The sequence below is a fragment of the Neoarius graeffei genome, chromosome 21 (genome assembly GCF_027579695.1).
Source record: "Neoarius graeffei isolate fNeoGra1 chromosome 21, fNeoGra1.pri, whole genome shotgun sequence".
Classification (NCBI taxonomy): domain Eukaryota; kingdom Metazoa; phylum Chordata; class Actinopteri; order Siluriformes; family Ariidae; genus Neoarius; species Neoarius graeffei.
Window position 1 is genome coordinate 59,368,866 of NC_083589.1, and position 23,145 is coordinate 59,392,010.

Consider the following 23,145-nt stretch of genomic DNA (forward strand, 5'->3'; position numbering starts at 1 on the left):
GTCTATTGTGTTGTTTATTTGCGTTGGTTCTGTTACTGTCCTGGATTTGTGAATAGTGATGCTGCATTTGTTGCATGTGTATTTGTATCCCATTTTGTTTTACATCACCTGCCGAGGGACTACGGATGAAAATTAGCAATTATGCTAACTCCGGCATATTTACGTTATGTATTTTATACTATTGTTCGTGAATGTGCACTGTCCCTATCAAATAAACCATCCATCCATTATCCATAACTGCTTATCCTGTGCAGGGTCGCAGGCGAGCTGGAGCCTATCCCAGCTGACTATGGGTGAGAGGCGGGGTACACCCTGGACAGGTCACCAGATTGTCACAGGGCTGACACATAGACAACCATTCACACTCACATTCACACCTACGGTCAATTTAGAGTCACCAGTTAACCTAACCTGCATGTCTTTGGACTGTGGGGGAAACCGGCGCACCCGGAGGAAACCCACGCGGACACGGGGAGAACATGCAAACTCCACACAGAAAGGCCCTCGCCGGCCACGGGGTTCGAACCCGGACCTTCTTGCTGTGAGGCGACAGTGCTAACCACTACACCACCGTGCCACCCTCAAATAAATAATATACAAATGTTTGGCACATGTTGGTATGACAGGAACTGTCGTATTTTCAGTGCCGGTTGACTGTAGAGTGCCAATAATTTTGAAATCACTCCACAAAGCTATTTATATCTGATTTTACTATAAAACTCTATAATGCTTCTGGATGTTGAAGATCAAAATTTCTCTTTCTGTGTAATACAGTGTACATTCCTTTTCACTTATTATTTTTTTAATCAAGAAGGGTGCCAATGATTATGACTAAACACCCAGAATAACTAAAGAGCGATGTTTGAATGTGTGGGGTAAAGGTTCCTGAGCTGATTGCTGCTGTCGCCATCCATCGGTTCGAGCTGCACTTGTGCTATTTGTGCCAGAGGAGAGATCAGTGCAGTGGCGGCGAAACACTCGCTCCATACGAAAGCAATCAAAGCATCAATTTATCTGCCGCGGATGCAATTATAGCTACGAGCCTTTCTGTGAAATGTATGTGAGCCCTGATTTTGGTTAATATCAGACAAATAAATAAATAAATAAATAAATAAATGAGCGTTTGCATATTTATTGCCTTTCCTTATACTTCCCGACTTTATTCAGTGCATATATAAATAAATAAACAGAGCTGCATTAATAATTTAAAAAGCAATTTAGCAGCCGCTGATGTACATTTCTTCCTGGAAAGCTTTTCTTTTTCTTCTTTGGCACCTGCATGCAATGAGATTGTGTACCTCTTAAAATGCCCTCCTTCTCTTTTGGTGCTGAAACAACTGGAGAAAAAAAATTCCTAAGGTTTTTTTTTTTTTTAACACAACTTTTCCTGGCACCTTGCCAGCCGACTCACCATCTTTTATTAAACAGACGGAATACAGGAAGCTGTGTGTATTCAGGCCAGCACAATGCAAAATATCTACATACTGTTTTTTTTTTTTATTTCAGTCGAAATGTGCTGCTCATTAATCTCAGAAATTTCCCAGAGGCTCTAATGCACTGCACTGTAGTTTATTACACACAGCCTCGGCGCTTACAGCAATCCAGCTTTACAGCAATTAAAGCACTTGAATTATCCGAATTCAGCCAATAAACCAGAGAGCTATTAGTGTGATAAAGGTGATGGGGTGCAAACACACTGTCAGACAAACCACCAACATAGAAACACGCACTCAGATCTCTTTCACTGACCTGGTTTCTAGAGACAAGGTTGTCAATAAAAAAAATCTCACACACACACACTTGAATGAGGTCAGGTCTCACCTCTCCACCCAGCTCTTGTAGCTGGGGATGTCCTTGGCGTACAGCAGCTTGTTGGAGGGCGAGTCTTTACCCAGGCGGTGCTCGGATGTGGAGCAGGAGTCCATGAAGGTCTGTGCCACCACAGACAAGCAGGCGTCTGTGATGCTGCTCTTATGGATGTCGAACACAAACTGGGGGTTTTTAATCACGTTCACCCAAAACCTCAGAGGTAGGCTGAGAGGAGAAACAAACACACACACACACACACACTTTATCAGATGAGGATACTTTCACTATTCCTCTATTTGTGTGCTGCATTTATACTGTACAACAGCCCCAACTCCCCCCCCACACACAAGATGGTGTTTTAAAATTAGATCACTGTTAATATTATTAATACTAATACTTTACCATTATCTATCTATCTATCTATCTATCTATCTATCTATCTATCTATCTATCTATCTATCTATCTATCTATCTATCTATCTATCTGTCAGTGTTTGTCTGTCTATCAGTCAGTCTATCTGTCCATCTATCTGTCCATCAATCTGCCCATCCGTTTGTCCATCTGTCTATCTATTTATCTATCAGTCAGTGAGTTTGTCTGTCTATCAGTCAGTCAATCTGTCCGTATATCTGACTGTCCGTATATCTGACTGTCCGTATATCTGACTGTCCGTATATCTGACTGTCCGTCTGACTGTCCGTCTGACTGTCCGTCTATCTATCTATCTATCTATCTATCTATCTATCTATCTATCTATCTATCTATCTATCTATCTATCTATCTATCTATCTATCTATCTATCTATGTCAGTGAGTTTGTCTGTCTATCAGTCAGTCAGTCTATCTGTCCATCTGTCTGTCTGTCTGTCTGTCTGTCTGTCTGTCTGCCAGCCATCTGTTTGTCCATCTGTCTATCTATTTATCTATCAGTCAGTGAGTTTGTCTGTCTATCAGTCAGTCAGTCAGTCTGTCTGTCTGTCTGTCTGTCTGTCTGTCTATCTATCTATCTATCTATCTATCTATCAGTGAGTTTGTCTGTCTATCAGTTTGTCTGTCTATCAGTCAGTGAATCTATCTGTCTGTCCGGCCTATCTATCTATCAGTGAGTTTGTCTGTCTATCAGTTTGTCTGTTTATCAGTCAGTGAATCTATCTGTCTGTCCGGCCATCCATCAGTATATCTGTCCATCTGTTTGCCCATCCGTCTGTCTATCTATCTATTTATCTATCAATCAATCAGTGAGTTTGTCTATCTATCTATCTATCTATCTATCTATCTATCTATCTATCTATCTATCTATCTATCTATCTATCTATCTGACAGTTTACCTGTCCATACATCCATCTGTCTGTCAGTCAGTCAGTATATCTGTCCATCTATCTATCTATCTATCTATCTATCTATCTATCTATCTATCTATCTATCTATCTATCTATCTGTCAGTGAGTCTATCCGTCCATACATCCATCAGTCAGTCAGTCAGTCAGTCAGTCTGTCTGTCTGTCTGTCTGTCTGTCTGTCTGTCTGTCTGTCTATCTATCTATCTATCTATCTATCTATCTATCTATCTATCTATCTGTCTGTCTGTCTGTCTGTCTGTCTGTGAATCTATCTATCTATCTATCTATCTATCTATCTATCTATCTATCTATCTATCTGTCAGTGAGTCTATCTATCTATCTATCTATCTATCTATCTATCTATCTATCTATCTATCTATCTATCTATCTATCTATCTACGTATCTATCTATCTATCTATCTATCTATCTATCTATCTATCTATCTATCTATCTATCTATCTATCTACGTATCTATCTATCTATCTATCTATCTATCTATCTATCTATCTATCTATCTATCTGTGAGTTTGTCTGTCTATCAGTCAGTGAATCTATCTGTCTGTCCGGCCATCCATCAGTATATCTGTCCATCTGTTTGCCCATCCGTCTGTCTATCTATCTATTTATCTATCAATCAATCAGTGAGTTTGTCTATCTATCTATCTATCTATCTATCTATCTATCTATCTATCTATCTATCTATCTATCTATCTATCTATCTATCTGTCTGTCTGTCTGTCTGTCTGTCTGTCTGTCTGTCTGTCTGTCTGTCAGTGTCAGTCAATCTGTGTGTGTGTGTGTGTGTGTGTGTGTGTGTGTGTGCATAAAACTTAATACCTTTAATTAAAGAGTCATGAGTATGTTCTGTGTCACTGAATAAGTATTTATTATTGATGTACGTGTCCACCGGGTGGCAGTAAAGACTCGGCTCCATCCTGCTGATCCGGTGAGAGAAAAGACTTTGGACGTAGCGTTTGGTGGCAATAACTGAAGTTAGTACCAAAGGTACATGGCACCATTTTTAAAGCTACAGAAGAGGAAATGTGACCTGGAACAGTCTTCACTAAAGACACAGAACGAGACTGAAAATAAATTATATTCAACTGGCTAAACTGGTGTGAGAAAAATGGAAGGATAACAATATCTTTAAACGTTAAACAATTAAACAGATTTAGAGAATGTTAAACATTAATGTCCCAGTTTATCCATCCATTCATTTTCTACATCTCTGATCCATTGGGGATCGCGGGGGAAGCCGGAGCCAATCTCAGCTGACACTGGGTGAGAGGCGGAGTTCACCTGGGACAGATCGCAGGGCGAACACAGAGAGACGAACAACCATTCATACTCACGGGACATTTAGAGCAGCCATTTGACCAAATCTGCACGTCTTTGGACTGTGGGAGGAAACTCAAGCTCCTGGAGGAAACCCACACAGGTACGGTACAAGGAGAACATACAAACTCCACACAGCCAACCAGCAGGTTCGAGCCCAGAACCTTCTTGCTGCAAGGCGACAGAGCTCACCACTACACCACCCAGATTTATTCAGTATAACCAGTATCTTAACTGGTTTATCTTCAAAATGCACCTTTTATTCAGTGAGTTCAGTGAATTTACTCTGTATCTGCAGTAAAACTAATATGTAGGTTTGTGTACCAGCATGACGTTATCAGTCTTTATCATCCATCAGCTTTCAGCGGAGATCAGCGTTTCTACTTGAGCTGAAATCCTCTGATTTATGTTTGAAGGTTTAAAGCTAATGCTGATGCTGGAAGGCGAGCCAACACAGCAATTATCATAAAGACAAAGCTCACTGTGTCCACAGTAGCTGACAGGAGGGTTTGAGGCCAATTTCAGAAAGATGGAGCACGAGTCAAGTTTTTCAGCATGCTCTTAAGTGCTCTTTTTAAATTGCAAACGATAACAGCATCAACTAAAGCACTCTGCATCCGGTGTCAGACTGGGTCATACTGAGCTGAAACTTTAAGACGTAAGTAAGTAGAAAAGTTCAAGTCAAGTCAACGCAGCTTGCTTGTCCACGTCCTCAGAAATTAAAGCTAGTAAAGTAAATTGTAGGGTCTGCACAGCATCATGTGACGCGGTGTCCGCAACTGACTAAACAAATTAATGCTGTGTCTCAAATCGCATTCTAGATCATTAATAAGTGCTAACACTAACTGTTTTTTTGGTGTTATGTTTAGTTTTTGAGCTTTGAAAATCTCTCATGTTGTCTTCAAACCCACCAGAAGGTCTGTACCAGCTTTCTAGATGAGTAAATACTTTTCCATGGAAGGTCAGTGATTTTGATTTGAGACACAGATCATGACAACAATCACAACGACAGCAGAAAGTTTTAACAGGGATCATCAGTACGTTTAATATCACTGTGCATGTGATTGCGAAACATTTTATAGTTCGATAGGACGGACCGGGACGGTTTGAGGATCATTAGCTCATCTGGCCGTAAGGTCGATGAGCTGTTGCCATGGTGTGGCATCCGTCCGTCCGTCGTCCACAATTCAGTTCAATCGTATCTCCTCTGTCAGTTCTCCACGGATTTCCGTTCCAATTGTTTTGTGTGAAAGAACTCATCACTCCGCACAAAACTTGGTCATTGTTTTGTCAGTTTTTTTGCTAACGAGTTACTAATTTGGCCAAATTAACGAATTTTCCAGGCCTCTCACTAAAATTGTATCTCCTCTCTGATTTCTCATCCGATTTCAGTTCTGATCGATGTTTTGGGTTGATCTTCCCTCGAGGAACAAAACTTGGTTTTGTTTGTCATTTGTTTGTTGATTTTCTTGTTGTAAAGAATTTGTTTACAACTTTGTTTATTTTCAGTTAAATCGTATCTCCTCTGTGAAAAACAACGTCTTGGACATTTCTACACTGTCAGAAATAGGGATACAGTAGGAGTCCATTTCTGGCCCCCAAGGGACAATCTGCACTAAAGCTTAGGTCACAACCGGACGTACGATTTTTTGGCCGTGCGATTTTTGGCGTTTCCCAAATCGCTGCGTTTTTTTTGTTCGTGGAGAAAGACGCATGTTGGCCTTAAGTTTGTCTTGCAACCTGAAAAAAACGTAAGCACCCGTAGAGTTTGTTTGACATGACAAAGAACCTCTGCGGCCGGTCTGCGGCTCGAAAATCAGCACGTCACACACGCACCCTCTGTGCGTTTCTTGCGTTTTTTGCACGTAGACCGGCCGTAGGAGCATGTACGGCCGGTTGTGACCGAGGCATAACATACCCCGAAGGGCTCATTCTTGAACTTCAAGGTAACTGTGAGTACCTTTTTAGGGCCAAAAAGTTATACATCTGTTCCCAAGCAGTCTGTAAAGGGTACAAATAAGTACTTTAGAGGGTCCTGATCCAGTGATGAGCTGTTGTACCGCTAAAGGTACAGTAATGTACTTTATTTTCTGAGAGTGTATTCAAGACAAACCTGGCAACCTCAGAGCCATGAGCTACACACAGCTAATTTCTTATAGTCTGAATGAAGCATGCAGAAAATCGACTTTATTAGCTGCGTAACCCGACTCTGAATACAAGGAACTTTCCCAATGTAAATACTGATGTAACTTTTGCACCCTGAACGCAGCCCAATGTGAATGTTTTTCATCTTTTTGCCCAGCAACATTGTCTAAAAAGTCGCCCTGTGTATCATCACCTTAAGTGTCCAGAGCCGTCTTCCAAGTGCGACTTTCGGCTGTTGGAGTGTGTGAACAATGCCAAAGTCACACGTCAGATATAAACCTAGCCAAGCTGGAGGAAATAAATCATGAGCATAATTGATAGCAAAGTCACAAACTGACCCTTATTATGCAGATTTAAGTTATTTAATGATCATCAAATTTTTTTAGCATAAACACCTGATTGCTGTGAAACAGCAGAAGGTGCTCTGCGTACCTGCGTGCTCAGCCGAATAAAACAAAGAAATAATGAAAAAATAACCAGCAGTGCGAATATAAATGTGGGAAACGGGCCTGCTGTTCCTCAGGGTGAGCCTGCATTCCTGGGTGACGGCACTTTGCTGACGTGAACCGTATTGGCTTGTTTGTATCTGTTGGCCGCTTCGTACCTTTTGTGCCTGTCGAAAACAATAAGCATATACAAGCTTGCTTTATTCCCTGGCCTATTTGCACTAAAGTAAATGGAAATGATCCAGGTAGGTGCGCCCGTGTGTGTGTGTGTGGGATGGAAGAGGTGGGGGTCGGTCTTTGCTCTGTTTGCAGTGTGCTCATTAATTTTCCAGGCAGCACTGTTTTTTTGTCATAGGTATCAAAAAAATAAAAAAGGAAAAAAGAACGAGGGGGAATAAGAAAGGACACTGCAGTAAAGTGGATGCAGTGTGAAGTGCGGCAGAGAGAGAGAGAGAGAGAGAGAGAGAGAAGGAGGGAGAGGGAGGGAGAGAGGGAGAGAGAGAGAGGGAGGGAGGACGAGAGAGAGAAAGAGAGGGAGAGAGAAGGAGGGAAAAGGAGAGAGAGAGGAAGCGAGAGAGAGTGGGAGAGAGAGGGAGGGAGAGAGAGATTGAGAGAGATAGAGGGAGAGAGAGAGGGGAAGAGAGAGAGGGAGGGAGAGAGAGAGATTGAGAGAGATAGAGGGAGAGAGAGAGGGGAAGAGAGAGAGGGAGAGGGAGCGAGAGGGAGGGAGAGAGAGAGAGATTGAGAGAGAGCGAGGGAGAGAGAGAGATGGAGGGAGGACGAGAGAGAGAAAGAGAGGGAGAGAGAAGGAGGGAAAAGGAGAGAGAGAGGGAGCGAGAGAGAGAGCGGGAGAGAGGGATTGAGAGAGATAGAGGGAGAGAGAGAGGGGAAGAGAGAAAGGGAGAGAGAGGGAGGGAGAGAGAGATAGAGGGAGAGAGTGAGAGGAGGGAGCAAGAGGGAGGGAGAGAGAGATTGAGAGAGAGCGAAGGAGAGAGAGAGAGGGAGGGAGACAGAAGGAGAGAGAGATTGAGATAGAGGGAGGGAGAGAGAGAAGGAGAGGGAACGTGAGAGAGAGAAAGAGAGGGAAAGAGGAGGGAGAGGGAGAGAGAGGGAGAGAGAGAGAGGGAGGGAGAGAAAGAGAGAGATTGAGAGAGCGAGAGAGAGAGGGAGAGAGAGAAGGAAAAAGGGAGAGAGAGAGGGAGAGAGAGAGGGAGAGAGAGAAGGAAAAAGGGAGAGAGAGAGATTGAGAGAGAGAGGGAGAGAGATAGAGATTGAGAGAGAGCGAGAGAGAGAGAGAAGGAAAAAGGGGGAGAGAGAGGGAAAAAGGGAGAGAGAGAGATTGAGAGAGCGAGAGAGAGAGGGAGAGAGGGAGAGAGAGAGATTGAGAACGAGAGAAAGAGGGAGAGAGAGAGAAGGAAAAAGGGAGAGAGAGAGATTGAGAGAGGGAGAGAGAGAGAGAGATTGAGAGAGGGAGAGAGAGAGATTGAGAGAGGGAGAGAGAGAGATTGAGAGAGGGAGAGAGAGAGATTGAGAGAGGGAGAGAGAGAGATTGAGAGAGAGCGAGAGAGAGAGAAGGAAAAAGGGGAGAGAGAGGGAAAAAGGGAGAGAGAGATTGAGAGAGAGGGAGAGAGAGAGAGAGAGAGAGAGAGAGAGATAGAGGTTCTCATACCCACATCTACAACATCATTACAAAAGCTCGGCTGAATAAAAGATGTTGAAGGAGTTTTGTGGATTATTCTACACTGAACTCATCTGTGAAATGATATAATTTCAGACTTCTTTGTGAATGACAGATATTCGAGTGGACGCAGTGTGTACAGTACAACCTTCAACCGAAATGTGTTACTGTTACATTACATTATTACTCAGCTCGCTGCATAGCAGATCTACAGATGAATCCAAATGTTTGTGCGCCCCCCATGGATTTTGAATATTTAGCATAAGAAGAAGTGCCGTGGGCTACTGAGGCTGTTACGCTGGTTTACCGTGTGGCTGTGATCCTGCAAATGTTTCCATAACCTTAGGACAAAACGAAGAAGAAATTCTGCAGAAATTTAATTTACAGCATTGACATTTAGTGCAGGCGGCACAGTGGTGTAGTGGTTAGCGCTGTCGCCTCACAGCAAGAAGGTCCGGGTTTGAGCCCCGTGGCCGGCGAGGGCCTTTCTGTGTGGAGTTTGCATGTTCTCCCCGTGTCCACGTGGGTTTCCTCCGGGTGCTCCGGTTTCCCCCACAGTCCAAAGACATGCAGGTTAGGTTAACTGGTGACTCTAAATTGACCGTAGGTGTGAATGTGAGTGTAAATGGTTGTGTCGCTCTACATGTCAGCCCTGTGACAATCTGGTGAACGTTCCGCCATACCTTAGATAATGTAGCTCCTCTTAAAAGGAAAATGGTCAGAGACAAAAAATTAGCACCCTGGTATAATGATGACACTCGCACATTAAAACAGACCACTTGAAAATTTGAACGTAAATGGCGTCAAACAAAATTGGTAGCGTTCAAATTAGCGTGGAAGGAGAGCTTCCTGAAGTATAGAAAAGCTCTTAGTGCTGCGAGATCAACATATCTCTCCTCCCTAATAGAAGATAACAAAATAATCCTAGAGTCCTATTTAATACTGTAGCAAAATTAACCAGGAATAAGTCCACTATAGACACATGCACATCTGCAGTATGTAGTAGCAACGACTTCATGAATTTTTTTAATGACAAAATTGAGAATATCGGACAAAAAATTCAAACTACTAATTTAAGGTCAGACAATGTAAGTGACCCTGTAGTTAACAATATAACTGTATCAGATCAGCAATTAGAATGTTTTACTCCCCTAAAAGAAACTGAATTACTTTCATTAATCTCGGCATCAAAAGCCTCAACTTGTGTACTAGATCCCTTACCTACACGTCTATTCAAACAGATAATACCTGAAGTAATTGAACCGCTTCTAAAAATAATAAATTCTTCTCTCACGATTGGCTATGTACCCAAATCCTTTAAACTAGCAGTTATCAAACCCCTGATTAAAAAACCTGATCTTGCTCCCTGTCAGTTGTCCAATTATCGGCCAATATCAAACCTCCCCTTTATCTCCAAGATCCTTGAAAAAGCTGTGGCACAGCAGTTATGCTCATATTTACATAGGAATAACATCCATGAAATGTATCAGTCAGGATTTAGACCTCATCATAGCACAGAGACAGCACTGGTTAAAGTAGTAAACGACCTACTGTTGGCGTCTGATCAGGGCTGTGTCTCGCTACTTGTGTTGCTTGACCTTAGTGCAGCGTTTGATACCATTGATCATTCCATTCTTCTGGATAGACTAGAAAATATTGTGGGAGTTAAGGGAACGGCCCTCTCCTGGCTCAGCTCTTATTTAACTGATCGCTATCAGTATGTTGATATAAATGGTGATATTTCTAGACGTACTGAGGTAAAGTTTGGTGTTCCACAAAGTTCTGTCTTGGGTCCACTGCTTTTTTCTTTATATATGTTACCTCTGGTGGCGGGGGCGACACGGTGGTGTAGTGATTAGCGCTGTCGCCTCACAGCAAGAAGGTCCGGGTTCGAGCCCCGTGGCCGGCGAGGGCCTTTCTGTGTGGAGTTTGCATGTTCTCCCCGTGTCCGCGTGGGTTTCCTCCGGGTGCTCCGGTTTCCCCCACAGTCCAAAGACATGCAGGTTAGGTTAACTGGTGACTCTAAATTGAGCGTAGGTGTGAATGTGAGTGTGAATGGTTGTCTGTGTCTATGTGTCAGCCCTGTGATGACCTGGCGACTTGTCCAGGGTGTACCCCGCCTTTCACCCGTAGTCAGCTGGGATAGGCTCCAGCTTGCCTGCGACCCTGTAGAACAGGATAAAGCGGCTACAGATAATGAGATGAGATGAGATGAGACATTTAGTGCGCAAGGTTCCACAGATGTTCCACTTTATCCTCGTCAGAGTCGCTGAGGATTCGGAACACTGGGTGTAATTCTTTGTTTGCGATCACGTGACTTTCTGCCTCGTGGTTCACTTCTGGCTTCCAAGTGACGGGCAACAATCAAAGACGGCATCTAAGCCAAGTACATGTCCGTCGTCATCTTGTGGAAAACATTCTACGTCTGACCATGTTAATGGACTAGAACCAAAAGCAAAATCAAGAAATCAAGAAAAATATTGATGCGATGGATTGGACCCCTACAGCTTAAAAAAACTGGACTTTTCAAGCAACTTCAACAACAACATACAGTTTCCGTACATTTCCAATTATCTGGTCGTCCAAACATTGTTTTACACGAAGAATCAAATGAAAGCTTTCAAAAGTCTTGAAGCCTGTAACTTTTTCGTTTGTGGCTGGGTTCATGATGTTGGAATAAGACTTCTAAAGGACAATAATCGTCTTATTTTTGTGAGCCTGAGTAACGTAATGTAGCCGAAGTGTAGTACCTATGTGATTCGAGTCGGAGATGCTGTAGGCATTTTTGCCACGATAACTTACATTTTATTTCATGACATATCAAACGTAGTTCAGACTTATGAACTGACGACATTGGACAACCTGAAAAAATACATAAACAATCGAGTTTCAATCTCGACCTACCAAACTAGTTTCATCATTTCATCTACAGTTTGTTTTACGACATCTGAAACATAAGAGAACTCATTTAACATTAGAAGTTTTGATTTTAGACACAAAGTTGATGTATGTACCTTTAACAAAATGATTCCTGCAAACATGAAACCGCATGTGGACTCTCGATTCCTTTCGAACACAGTGAAAGGTTTGTGAGCCGTTTTTCACGGCGTCTTTTTGAGATATTTTTCGTTCTTTCATTCTTGTGCACGACTTCTTTTGGTATCCTGTAATACCTCTTTTTCTTTTTTTCCATTTGATCAGTTTGAACATCCAAATACAGAGCAGCAATCAAGGCGAAACACAAGAAACTACTGCAAAGCAGCGACTGTAAACAAATACGATGCTGGAAATCTGAATCCATAATGAGGCGGATCACTGCCGAAAGTGACGTCTATTGCAAACAAAGAATACACAACTGGATGGGACACAGAGCACCTTCAGGGCACTAAGCAAACACATCCACACACTCATACACATGTAGGGACAATTTAGAGTCATCAATCCACCTACTGCGTTTCTGGGAGAACATCGCAGAAAACCAAGGAACCCAAAGGAAACCCAGACGGACACAGGAAGAACATACAAAACGATACGGTTATGGAAAACGAAATGTGAATCCTTGTTCTTTTTCTAGGCATTTTAAAATTCATTTTTCTTTATGTATCTATAGGATGCACACATTTTGTTTGGTTTTACTTTGAAATATTCTTAAAATGGGCACATTTTCCTGTTTTTCCAAATCTACTGGGGTGGGTTCTCTAGAAAATCTGGAGTAGATGTCGAAAAAAAAAAGTAGTAGGCAGCTCTGGAATTTGTGGTGGCAAAGCCGCCATGGTGTGCCTAAGGTGCACTAATGCTTGGGGGTCTGGGGGCATGCCCCCCTGAGAAAAGTTTGAAATTTACATGCCTTCTGATGGCTTCTGGTGCATTCTCAGCTCATCCTTGACTTGCAAGTGATGTCAAAGCAAAATAGAAACCTGGATGTCAGCCATGTTGGTGGAGATACAAATACGGGGTCAAGCGACATTCCATACAAAACACAGTCACGCGTGCGCAACTCTCTTTGTTTTTCCACTGCTTTAAGCATTCTTTTAGCTACGCCATATCTTTGTGCTGTATATGGTCGTGGTCACAACAGGACTCGTGACCGTGGCACGTTCCGATTTTTTAGAATTCCATCCGTGATTCGGAAAGAGGGCGAGGAAACTCTGAGGCTTAGTACGGAGAGGAGACGAGCACGGCTGAGCAACATCGGCAGGGCTGATCTAACAGAAGCTCAAACCAAAACAACTCGTGTTTGCAGTGATCATTTTATCTCAGGTGAGATTCAAAAGCTTTCTTGATATCATCATGGAAGAATTTTATTTCGTGTTGCTAGAATTTTGCTATAAAATGAGCGTTCTCTTGTCATGGTTCACTCAGTCGTTGTTATAATTTTAACGTGTATTACTGTTTCGGGCGGCACGGTGGTGTAGTGGTTAGCGCTGTCGCCTCACAGCAAGCAGGTCTGGGTTCGAGCCCCGTGGCCGGCGAGGGCCTTTCTGTGTGGAGTTTGCATGTTCTCCCCGTGTCCGCGTGGGTTTCCTCCGGGTGCTCCGGTTTCCTCCACAGTCCAAAGACATGCAGGTTAGGTTAACTGGTGACTCTAAATTGAGCGTAGGTGTGAATGTGAGTGTGAATGGTTGTCTGTGTCTATGTGTCAGCCCTGTGATGACCTGGCGACTTGTCCAGGGTGTACCCCGCCTTTCACCCGTAGTCAGCTGGGATAGGCTCCAGCTCGCCTGCGACCCTGTAGAACAGGATAAAGCGGCTGCAGATAATGAGATGAGATGAGATTACCGTTTCGCTTCTAGGAGCGCCAGCAAAATTATACCATAGAAACAATCCAGACTGGGCACCCACTCAGAAAATGGGCTACGTTTCCTCCAAGGTCGGACTTGATTCTTTGGCAGCCAAACCAGATAGAATGCAATATCTGGGTACTCGATGGTCAGTACAAGCGTCTTATCTTCAGAAAAGTCTGACTTTTAAAAAATAATATGGGTTGAACCCACACATATCTATCTTCTCTTTGTATCGAATCTTTGCTCGAGCGTTCAAATCGTGGTAATACTGAGAAAATTCAGCTTTGTTTACAGACACACTTTCAGCAGCTGCCATCCGAGTTGCTTTGTTTATCTACCATCATGGCGGACGCTCGTGACATAGCACATTTTGATCACATGGTTGCAAGTCATCTATAAATTACTAACCATTTCCCTGTAAAATACTTGCAAAAGATGTATGAAATTTCCCTCCAGATGTGCATGCGCTTAGCTTTCTCAGCTCCCCTCTGTAGTACTGTACGCTGCCTGGCTCTGTAACATAACTACATGGTGAGCTTATTTGGTGCATGTGTAATGTACTCTGATGTGCTTCTGGTGTGGTATTGCATATTGTACAGTTTTAATTTCAGCATAAATATTTGCACACAATTAATTTGCATTTGCACTTTATAAGTATGAAGCTTTAGCGAAGGGACCAGACATTTGTCTGGGAACTTCGGCACTCTGGGAAGCTTCTGGATATGAAAATAACAATTCTTAGATAGAGAATGATGAATCTTCTGTTATTTTCTTGAAGTTTATTTATCATTCATACCTTCTAATCTAATAAATTGAGGAAAACTGCTATGGTGTGGTCACGTGGTCTAGCTCAGCCAATCAGAGCGGAAGAATCGATCAACAAATATGGCGTCGCTTCCGGTCATGCTAGACCCGAATCAAAGACGATTTCATGGATTTGGATTTGCAGCAAATTCTGGGCAACGGAGTCAATATTATTTTTTTGGGATCGAGTAGCCGGCGCAGATCGTCTGTGTAGGCGGAGAAAACCGTGGACATCTCTGCACACCTATGCAGCACTACTGTGAAGGATGGCCCCATAGGGACAGTCAAAAGATACACTTATGGCCCTTTTCTACTACCCTTTTTCAGCTCACTTCAGCTCGCTTCAGCTCACTTCAGCCCGACACGGCTCGCGTTTCGACTACCTCAGAGCAGCACGACTCAGCTCGCTTCAGCCCTGCTTAGCACCCAAAACTCGCACGGTTTTGGAGGAGGGCTGAAGCGAGCCAAACCGAGCTGAGTGGGGCTAGGGGCGTGAGGAGACACTCCCCTGTGCACTGATTGGTGAGGAGGAGTGTCCTCACACGCCCACACACGCCCCGCGAGCACGCTGGGATCTGTAAACACCGTAAACCCGGAAGAAGAAGAATTACGAATTACGAGAATTTCTGAAGCCTTATGCGCCTCGCCTCATCTATACGCTCTTGCCAGTATCTGTTGGCGTTGTCGGTGACAACAAGCCACAGCACCAAGACCAGCAACACTAACGACTCCATGTCCTCCATGTTTACTGTTTACTATCCGGGTCGTGAGACTACCGCTTAAAAGCTCACTGATGTCACTGTTTGCGCCGCCTAACGACATCACGTGACGTCCACCCACTTTCACTAACTCCACCCAATGTGTCCACCCACTTCCAGCCAGCACGGTTCAGCGCGGTTGTAGTCGAAATGCAACTCCAACAGCCCCACTCAGCTCGACTCAGCCCAACTCAGCACCGCACGGCTCAGCCCGACTCAGCACGGCACGGCTCAGCCCGACTCAGCCGTGTTGGTAGTGGAAAAGTGGCATTAGAAGACAGTTACAGTTTTGCTACAATGGCTTAGGACTACAATCACCACGATAACTTTAGGACTGCTGTTGTAATGTACAGTCTTGCACTCAAGCCTCCAATAAACAGTTAGTAACTTCAACAAAAAAGACTTTATGCTAAAACTATAACGAATAAAACTATAATGGATTTTGTAGCAAAATGTTTTCGATAATGGCCTGGTAGACAGCAGCATATTTCACTCTGACGATGAAAACAGGCTGAGTCTGTTGTTTTGCAGGACCTAAAGATGGAGCTCTTTTCTAACCCCCACTGCGAGAGACATTAGATGTCAGCAAAAAAAACAACAAAAAACCCCAAAGCATGGTAGGAATATCAGTCTTAGTGAAGAGACATGCTCCAATGCACGATAAAAAAGCAATGATGCAGCGGCAGCATTCGGCTGAAGCACACAATGGGTGCTTGTAAGAAATAAAAAATGACTCTTTTGATATTTTGCTTTTTTTTTGTAATAAGAATGATTCCATTAACATCTAATCGAGTCGAGGCATTCAGGACGCTCAGAAATGAGGTGATGAAAGAGAGACGGTAAAAATTAGGGCCCTAAAACTGAGTAAATAGACTCGATCATCCTCCCTGCTGTCCAGCTCACACATCAGTTTAATAAACCGGGATGGTGCTGTAAGTGAGGCAGCGATGACGGATGCATGATGGATCATTGGCTCGGGGAGGGTAAAGGTTAAAGAACGATTACTCTGACACCATACCTCCTTCTTCTATCCATCCATCAACCCAATTCTCCAGCTATTTTCTCTCTCTCTCTCTCTCTCTCTCTCGATACTATATATATATATATATATATATATATATATATATATATATATATATATATATATATAGTATACATACACACACACACACACACACAGTACTGTTCAAAAGTCTTAGGCACCTTGTTTTTTTCATGGGATAGATTTCTATTTTATGACTTCTACATTATCAAGTCAAAACATTACAAAACCATTTTAGAGTCCAACATTCGTTGTTTTTTTCCAGCACAAAATTAAATGTTACAGAAAAAAAAATGTCTGTATCTGAGCAGCGTATTCCATAAGAGCGCACTTTTCAGATGAAAAAAGAAAGCATAATGAAGGCTGCTGGGTTTTGGTGTAAAATGAAGAAGTGAGTGTGACAGTCAAAGTGTCCAGAAGAACTGCGGCTGGTTCTGTAAGATGCTCAGGAAAACCTACACATCATTTCCACATAAAACTGACCTCACTGGACCTCAGATGACTATTTTTTATTTTTAAGCAAAGGGTCGTCTCACACCAAATACTGACTTTGTTTCGTTTATTATGGCTTACTGATTACTGTTTATAGTATTTTTTTTAATGCTGAAACATTTAATTCATTTCATTATTTTTAAGCCATTTTTGGTCGACAGCATTTCTTTACATGCGCCTAATCAGGCTTGTAGTACTCGAGTCCGACTCGTGCCCTAATTTTAAGGACTTGTGACTCAACTTGGATTTGAGCAGTGATGACTCAGACTCGTGTATTAACTGCATTCGGACTTGTAAATTGGAGACGAGGACTCGGATTTTTTCTTTATTTTTTTGTAACATGCCATAATAATTTGGCATAAGATATTTATATCTGGCAGCACGGTGGTGTAGTGGTTAGCGCTGTCGCCTCACAGCAAGAAGGTTCTGGGTTCGAGCCCCGTGGCCGGCGAGGGCCTTTCTGTGTGGAGTTTGCATGTTCTCCCCGTGTCCGCGTGGGTTTCCTCCGGGTGCTCCGGTTTCCCCCACAGTCCAAAGACATGCAGGTTAGGTTAACTGGTGACTCTAAATTGACCGTAGGTGTGAATGTGAGTGTGAATGGTTGTCTGTGTCTATGTGTCAGCCCTGTGATGACCTGGCGACTTGTCCAGGGTGAACCCCGCCTTTCGCCCGTAGTCAGCTGGGATAGGCTCCAGCTCGCCTGCGACCCTGTAGAACAGGATAAAGCGGCTACAGATAATGAGATGAGATATTTATATCTACATTCATTTTTGTACTAATTTTGTGTAAGAGTGTCACACCTGCGCGCCTTGGCACGTGCATCAGATTGACTCTCTGGTGCTCTGGACAGCGCACACCAAGCGGACTCTCATGTACGCTATAAACACTTCGCACCTGCACAAGATTAAGGCGCAATCAGCGTGCTGATATAAAAACTGTGAAAACACACTTACTTTGTGAAGTATTGAGTTGCGTTGCTGACACATTACCGAGCCTTATTTCCTTGTTTGGTTTCCTGATCCCTGATTTCCTGTTTCTCGTCTTTGATTCTGCCGAGTCTACGATAGCCTGCTTGTGCCTCGCTCGACCTATCGCCTGTTCCACTGTTTTCCGATTTTGCCTGCTGTTCTGGATTGTTTACCGTATTAATAAACACCCCTTCTGCACTTACAGTGGAGCAAAAAAGTATTTAGTCAGCCACCAATTGTGCAAGTTCTCCCACTTAAAAAGATGAGAGAGGCCTGTAATTTTCATCATAGGTACACTTCAACTATGAGAGACAGAATGGGGGGAAAGAATCCAGGAAATCACATTGTAGGATTTTTAATGAATTAATTGGTAAATTCCTCGGTAAAATAAGTATTTGGTCACCTACAAACAAGCAAGATTTCTGGCTCTCACAGACCTGTAACAACTTCTTTAAGAGGCTCCTCTGTCCTCCACTCGTTACCTGTATTAATGGCACCTGTTTGAACTCGTTATCAGTATAAAAGACACCTGTCCACAACCTCAAACAGTCACACTCCAAACTCCACTATGGCCAAGACCAAAGAGCTGTCAAAGGACACCAGAAACAAAATTGTAGACCTGCACCAGGCTGGGAAGACTGAATCTGCAATAGGTAAGCAGCTTGGTGTGAAGAAATCAACTGTGGGAGCAATTATTAGAAAATGGAAGGCATACAAGACCACTGATAATCTCCCTCGATCTGGGGCTCCACGCAAGATCTCACCCCCTGGGGTCAAAATGATCACAAGAACGGTGAGCAAAAATCCCAGAACCACACGGGGGGACCTAGTGAATGACCTGCAGAGAGCTGGAACCAAAGTAACAAAGGCTACCATCAGTAACACACTACGCCGCCAGGGACTCAAATCCTGCAGTGCCAGACGTGTCCCCCTGCTTAAGCCAGTACATGTCCAGGCCCGTCTGAAGTTTGCTAGAGAGCATTTGGATGATCCAGAAGAGGATTGGGAGAATGTCATATGGTCAGATGAAACCAAAATAGAACTTTTTGGTAAAAACTCAACTTGTCGTGTTTGGAGGAGAAAGAATGCTGAGTTGCATCCAAAGAACACCATACCTACTGTGAAGCATGGGGGTGGAAACATCATGCTTTGGGGCTGTTTTTCTGCAAAGGGACCAGGACGACTGATCCGTGTAAAGGAAAGAATGAATGGGGCCATGTATCGTGAGATTTTGAGTGAAAACCTCCTTCCATCAGCAAGGGCATTGAAGATGAAACGTGGCTGGGTCTTTCAGCATGACAATGATCCCAAACACACCGCCCGGGAAACGAAGGAGTGGCTTCGTAAGAAGCATTTCAAGGTCCTGGAGTGGCCTAGCCAGTCTCCAGATCTCAACCCCATAGAAAATCTTTGGAGGGAGTTGAAAGTCCGTGTTGCCCAGCGACAGCCCCAAAACATCACTGCTCTAGAGGAGATCTGCATGGAGGAATGGGCCAAAATACCAGCAACAGTGTGTGAAAACCTTGTGAAGACTTACAGAAAACGTTTGACCTCTGTCATTGCCAACAAAGGGTATATAACACAGTATTGAGATGAACTTTTGTTATTGACCAAATACTTATTTTCCACCATAATTTGCAAATAAATTCTTTAAAAATCAGACAATGTGATTTTCTGGATTTTTTTTTCTCATTTTGTCTCTGATAGTTGAGGTATACCTACAGTATGATGAAAATTACAGGCCTCTCTCATCTTTTTAAGTGGGAGAACTTGCACAATTGGTGACTGACTAAATACTTTTTTGCCCCACTGTACATCCGTCTCCCAACCATCTCTGACAGAATACTTCACACTCCCTGATAAAGAGAAGCACATTCACCTGTTCATACACCACGTTCAGGAACAAACTAATGTTAATGGCGCTGAAACAGACACCATATATATATATATTTGCTCACACTGTCACGCTAGAGGAATTGAAATATATTGATCATTTGAAGCCAAACCTTATTGATTTGCTGCTCGCACGTCGTCATAGCAACGTCTGCGCTGACAGACGCATCAGTGGCACCAGAGTGATGTGGTGTTGAGTTGAGAGTCATGTTTTTTTCTGACTGAATGTGCCTTAATGAAGTTATAGCATGTGTGTGTGTGTGTGTGTGTGTGTGTGTGTGTGTGTGTGTGTGTGTGTGTGTGTGAGAATGTAATATTCATTCATGTGTTCACTCTCACCAGTTGCTCTTCCATGTGTGCCGGACATGAGGGTCGTGGATGCCGTGTTTGTCAGCTTGCTCATCCAGGAAGTCGAACATGTACTTTATGGCGAGGGGGAGGGCGCTTCCTCTGTGTGCCGTGCTGAAGATGGTCTCAAACAGGTCGTCTACAAACTTCTGCAGCGTGCCCTGTGGAGCCACACAAACAAAGAGGAAAAGAAGTGGATAAGACATGTGCACTTTTATTAAATCACAAGCTCACCTATTTATTTATTTATTTATTTATACGCATGTATCGTTAATCATTTTTTTTGTATTTTAATGAATTATCGTCTAATACACACCACAGCAGCACTTTTTCTATCTTTACCAAATCAGAATCAACTTTTTCCCTTTTATTAGTTTATTTGTGCATTAAAAATGATTATCATTTCATTCTATAATAGCCTTTTTTTTTTCGTTTCCGGTTGAGAGTACGTCGTGCGTGTTCTGGCTGCCGCTTCTCACCAGAGCTTTTTTTTTTATTTTATTTCTTTTTCTATTTTTTTCTGTGTGTTTGTGTAGTTTGATGTTTGTTTGAGTGTTTTGTCCGCTGGTTGTGGTGTAGCTCCAGACCCAGTTTTGGGCGTCGGTTCCCTCCAGGCCTTGGTTCGCCGTGGGCGATGCCTGTGCTCCCAGCTGTGGACTGCAGTGAGCCTGTTGCTCATTTTACATCGTGGTTGTCCAGCGCTCTGCGCTTTAACGCTTGGCATGATGTTCCGAGCGATGTTGCTCGGTGGCGTCGCGGCGGCTGTGCAGGCGGTTTGGGACACACCAGCGCTCTGCGTGGCGGAGCTTCTCTGCTCGCTGTGTGGATCCACGGCGTGGTGTTCGAGCGATGTTGCTGACGGCGTCACGGCGGCGGTGCTGGAGATGTGGGACTTGTTTTCGTGCGCCTTTTGGTGGGACTGTGGCTGCTACACCACGGGAATTACATCCTGACCCCTACTTGGTGGACTTTTTATCATTTATTTATTTATTTATTTATTATATATTTTTTTATTTATTTTTTCTTTCCTTGTTTATAATTGGAAAGCGTCCTTGGGTTTTTTGAAAGGCGCTATATAAATTGAACTTATTATTATTATTATTATTACTGTATGGTTTATTACTCTTATAATCTATAACATATTCTTGGGACACTTTTTATGACTCCTGCATTCGCTATGCATTATATAAACATTATATTCAACAGTTATTCCATGAAATCGAGTCCTATGTGAGCTGATAGAGCTATAAGCCGTGTATGACAAGACTGAGTGGAATAACTGTTTTATTCTATCCACATTCACTGGATTTTGAGAAACAGAGCATTTTTATTTTAATTTTTTGCAAATTCGATAAATAAAAACTTTATACAAAATGTCCGACAAAATCATTTCCACTTAGAATATAAACAAACCGGCGAAATGACAGGAGCAATTTGTGAAAAATGCGATGATAATAATAATTCTTGAAAAAAAAAAAGATATGTTCTTACCATCAGACACTTTCATTCTGTATTTTGCTGCTTTTTTGTATTTTTTGGGGTTTTGTTTTCAAGTAGAGTTTTTATTTCGGCCTCGGTTGGTTCAGCAACACGCTCTGCCATTTTGTTTTTTCTCTACTCATGGTATATGAGCTGATATCCTAGTAGTACAGTAGCCAATCAGAGCATGCGATTGCTCAAATCCTGTAATGTTCAAGTGCATTCTAACACAAGCTGCAGTATACCATCTGCATTACAATCGATAATACATCATAACATACACATGACATTACAGGCATTTAGCAGACACTCCAGAAATAGGGGTTCAGTAGGAGTCCATTTCTGTCCCCCAAGGTACAATCTACACTAATCTACCCCCAAGGGCTCATTATTGGACTTCAAGGTAACTATGTGCACCTTTTTAGGGTCAAAAGGGTACATACAGTGGTGCTTGAAAGTTTGTGAACCCTTTAGAAATTTTTATATTTCTACATAAATATGACCTAAAACATCATCAGATTTTCACACAAGTCATAAAAGTAGATAAAGAGAACCCAGTTAAACAAATGAGACAAAAATATTATACTTGGTCATTTATTTATTGAGGAAAACGATCCAATATTACATATCTGTGAGTGGCAAAAGTATGTGAACCTCTAGGATTAGCAGTTAATTTGAAGGTGAAATTAAAGTCAGGTGTTTTCAATCAATGGGATGACAATCAGGTGTGAGTGGGCACCCTGTTTTATTTAAAGAACAGGGATCTATCAAAGTCTGATCTTCACAACACGTTTGTGGAAGTGCATCATAGCATGAACAAAGGAGATTTCTGAGGACCTCAGAAAAAGCATTGTTGATGCTCATCAGGCTGGAAAAGGTTACAAAACCATCTCTAAAGAGCTTGGACTCCACCAATCCACAGTCAGACAGATTGTGTACAAATGGAGGAAATTCAAGACCATTGTTACCCTCCCCAGGAGTGGTCGACCAACAAAGATCACTCCAAGAGCAAGGCATGTAATAGTCAGCAACGTCACAAAGGACCCCAGGGTAACTTCTAAGCAACTGAAGGCCTCTCTCACATTGGCTAATGTTAATGTTCCTGAGTCCACCATCAGGAGAACACTGAACAACAATGGTGTGCATGGCAGGGTTGCAAGGAGAAAGCCACTGCTCTCCAAAAAGAACATTTCTGCTTGTCTGCAGTTTGCTAAAGATCACGTGGACAAGCCAGAAGGCTATTGGAAAAATGTTTTGTGGACAGATGAGACCAAAATAGAACTTTTTGGTTTAAATGAGAAGTGTTATGTTTGGAGAAAGGAAAACACTGCATTCCAGCATAAGAACCTGATCCCATCTGTGAAACATGGTGGTGGTAGTATCATAGTTTGGGCCTGTTTTGCTGCACCTGGGCCAGGATGGCTTGCCATCATTGATGGAACAATGAATTCTGAATTATACCAGTGAATTCTAAAGGAAAATGACAGGACATCTGTCCATTAACTGAATCTCAAGAGAAGGTGGGTCATGCAGCAAGACAATGACCCTAAGCACACAAGTCATTCTACCAAAGAATGGTTAAAGAAGAATAAAGTGAATGTTTTGGAATGGCCAAGTCAAAGTCCTGACCTTAATCCAATGGAAATGTTGTGGAAGGACCTGAAGCGAGCAGTTCATGTGAGGAAACCCACCAACATCCCAGAATTGAAACTGTTCTGTACGGAGGAACGGGCTAAAATTCCTCCAAGCCGGTGTGCAGGACTGATCAACAGTTACCGCAAACGTTTAGTTGCAGTTATTGCTGCACAAGGGGGTCACACCAG

The 23,145-nt window shown here is 42.8% G+C and overlaps 1 protein-coding gene across 2 annotated transcripts in view; it reads right to left on the reverse strand.

Annotated features, from left to right (window-relative positions):
- The window catches only part of plxna4 (plexin A4), a 778,998-nt gene that overhangs the window by 23,730 nt on the left and 732,123 nt on the right, over positions 1–23,145 (reverse strand). For both annotated transcript variants that reach the window (XM_060903436.1, XM_060903437.1), the window contains exons 29-30: positions 19,835–20,004; positions 1,822–2,034 (exon numbers count right to left, since the gene is read on the reverse strand). In XM_060903436.1, coding sequence (XP_060759419.1) covers positions 1,822–2,034; positions 19,835–20,004 — 383 coding nt within the window. The remainder of the gene's footprint in view (positions 1–1,821; positions 2,035–19,834; positions 20,005–23,145) is intronic.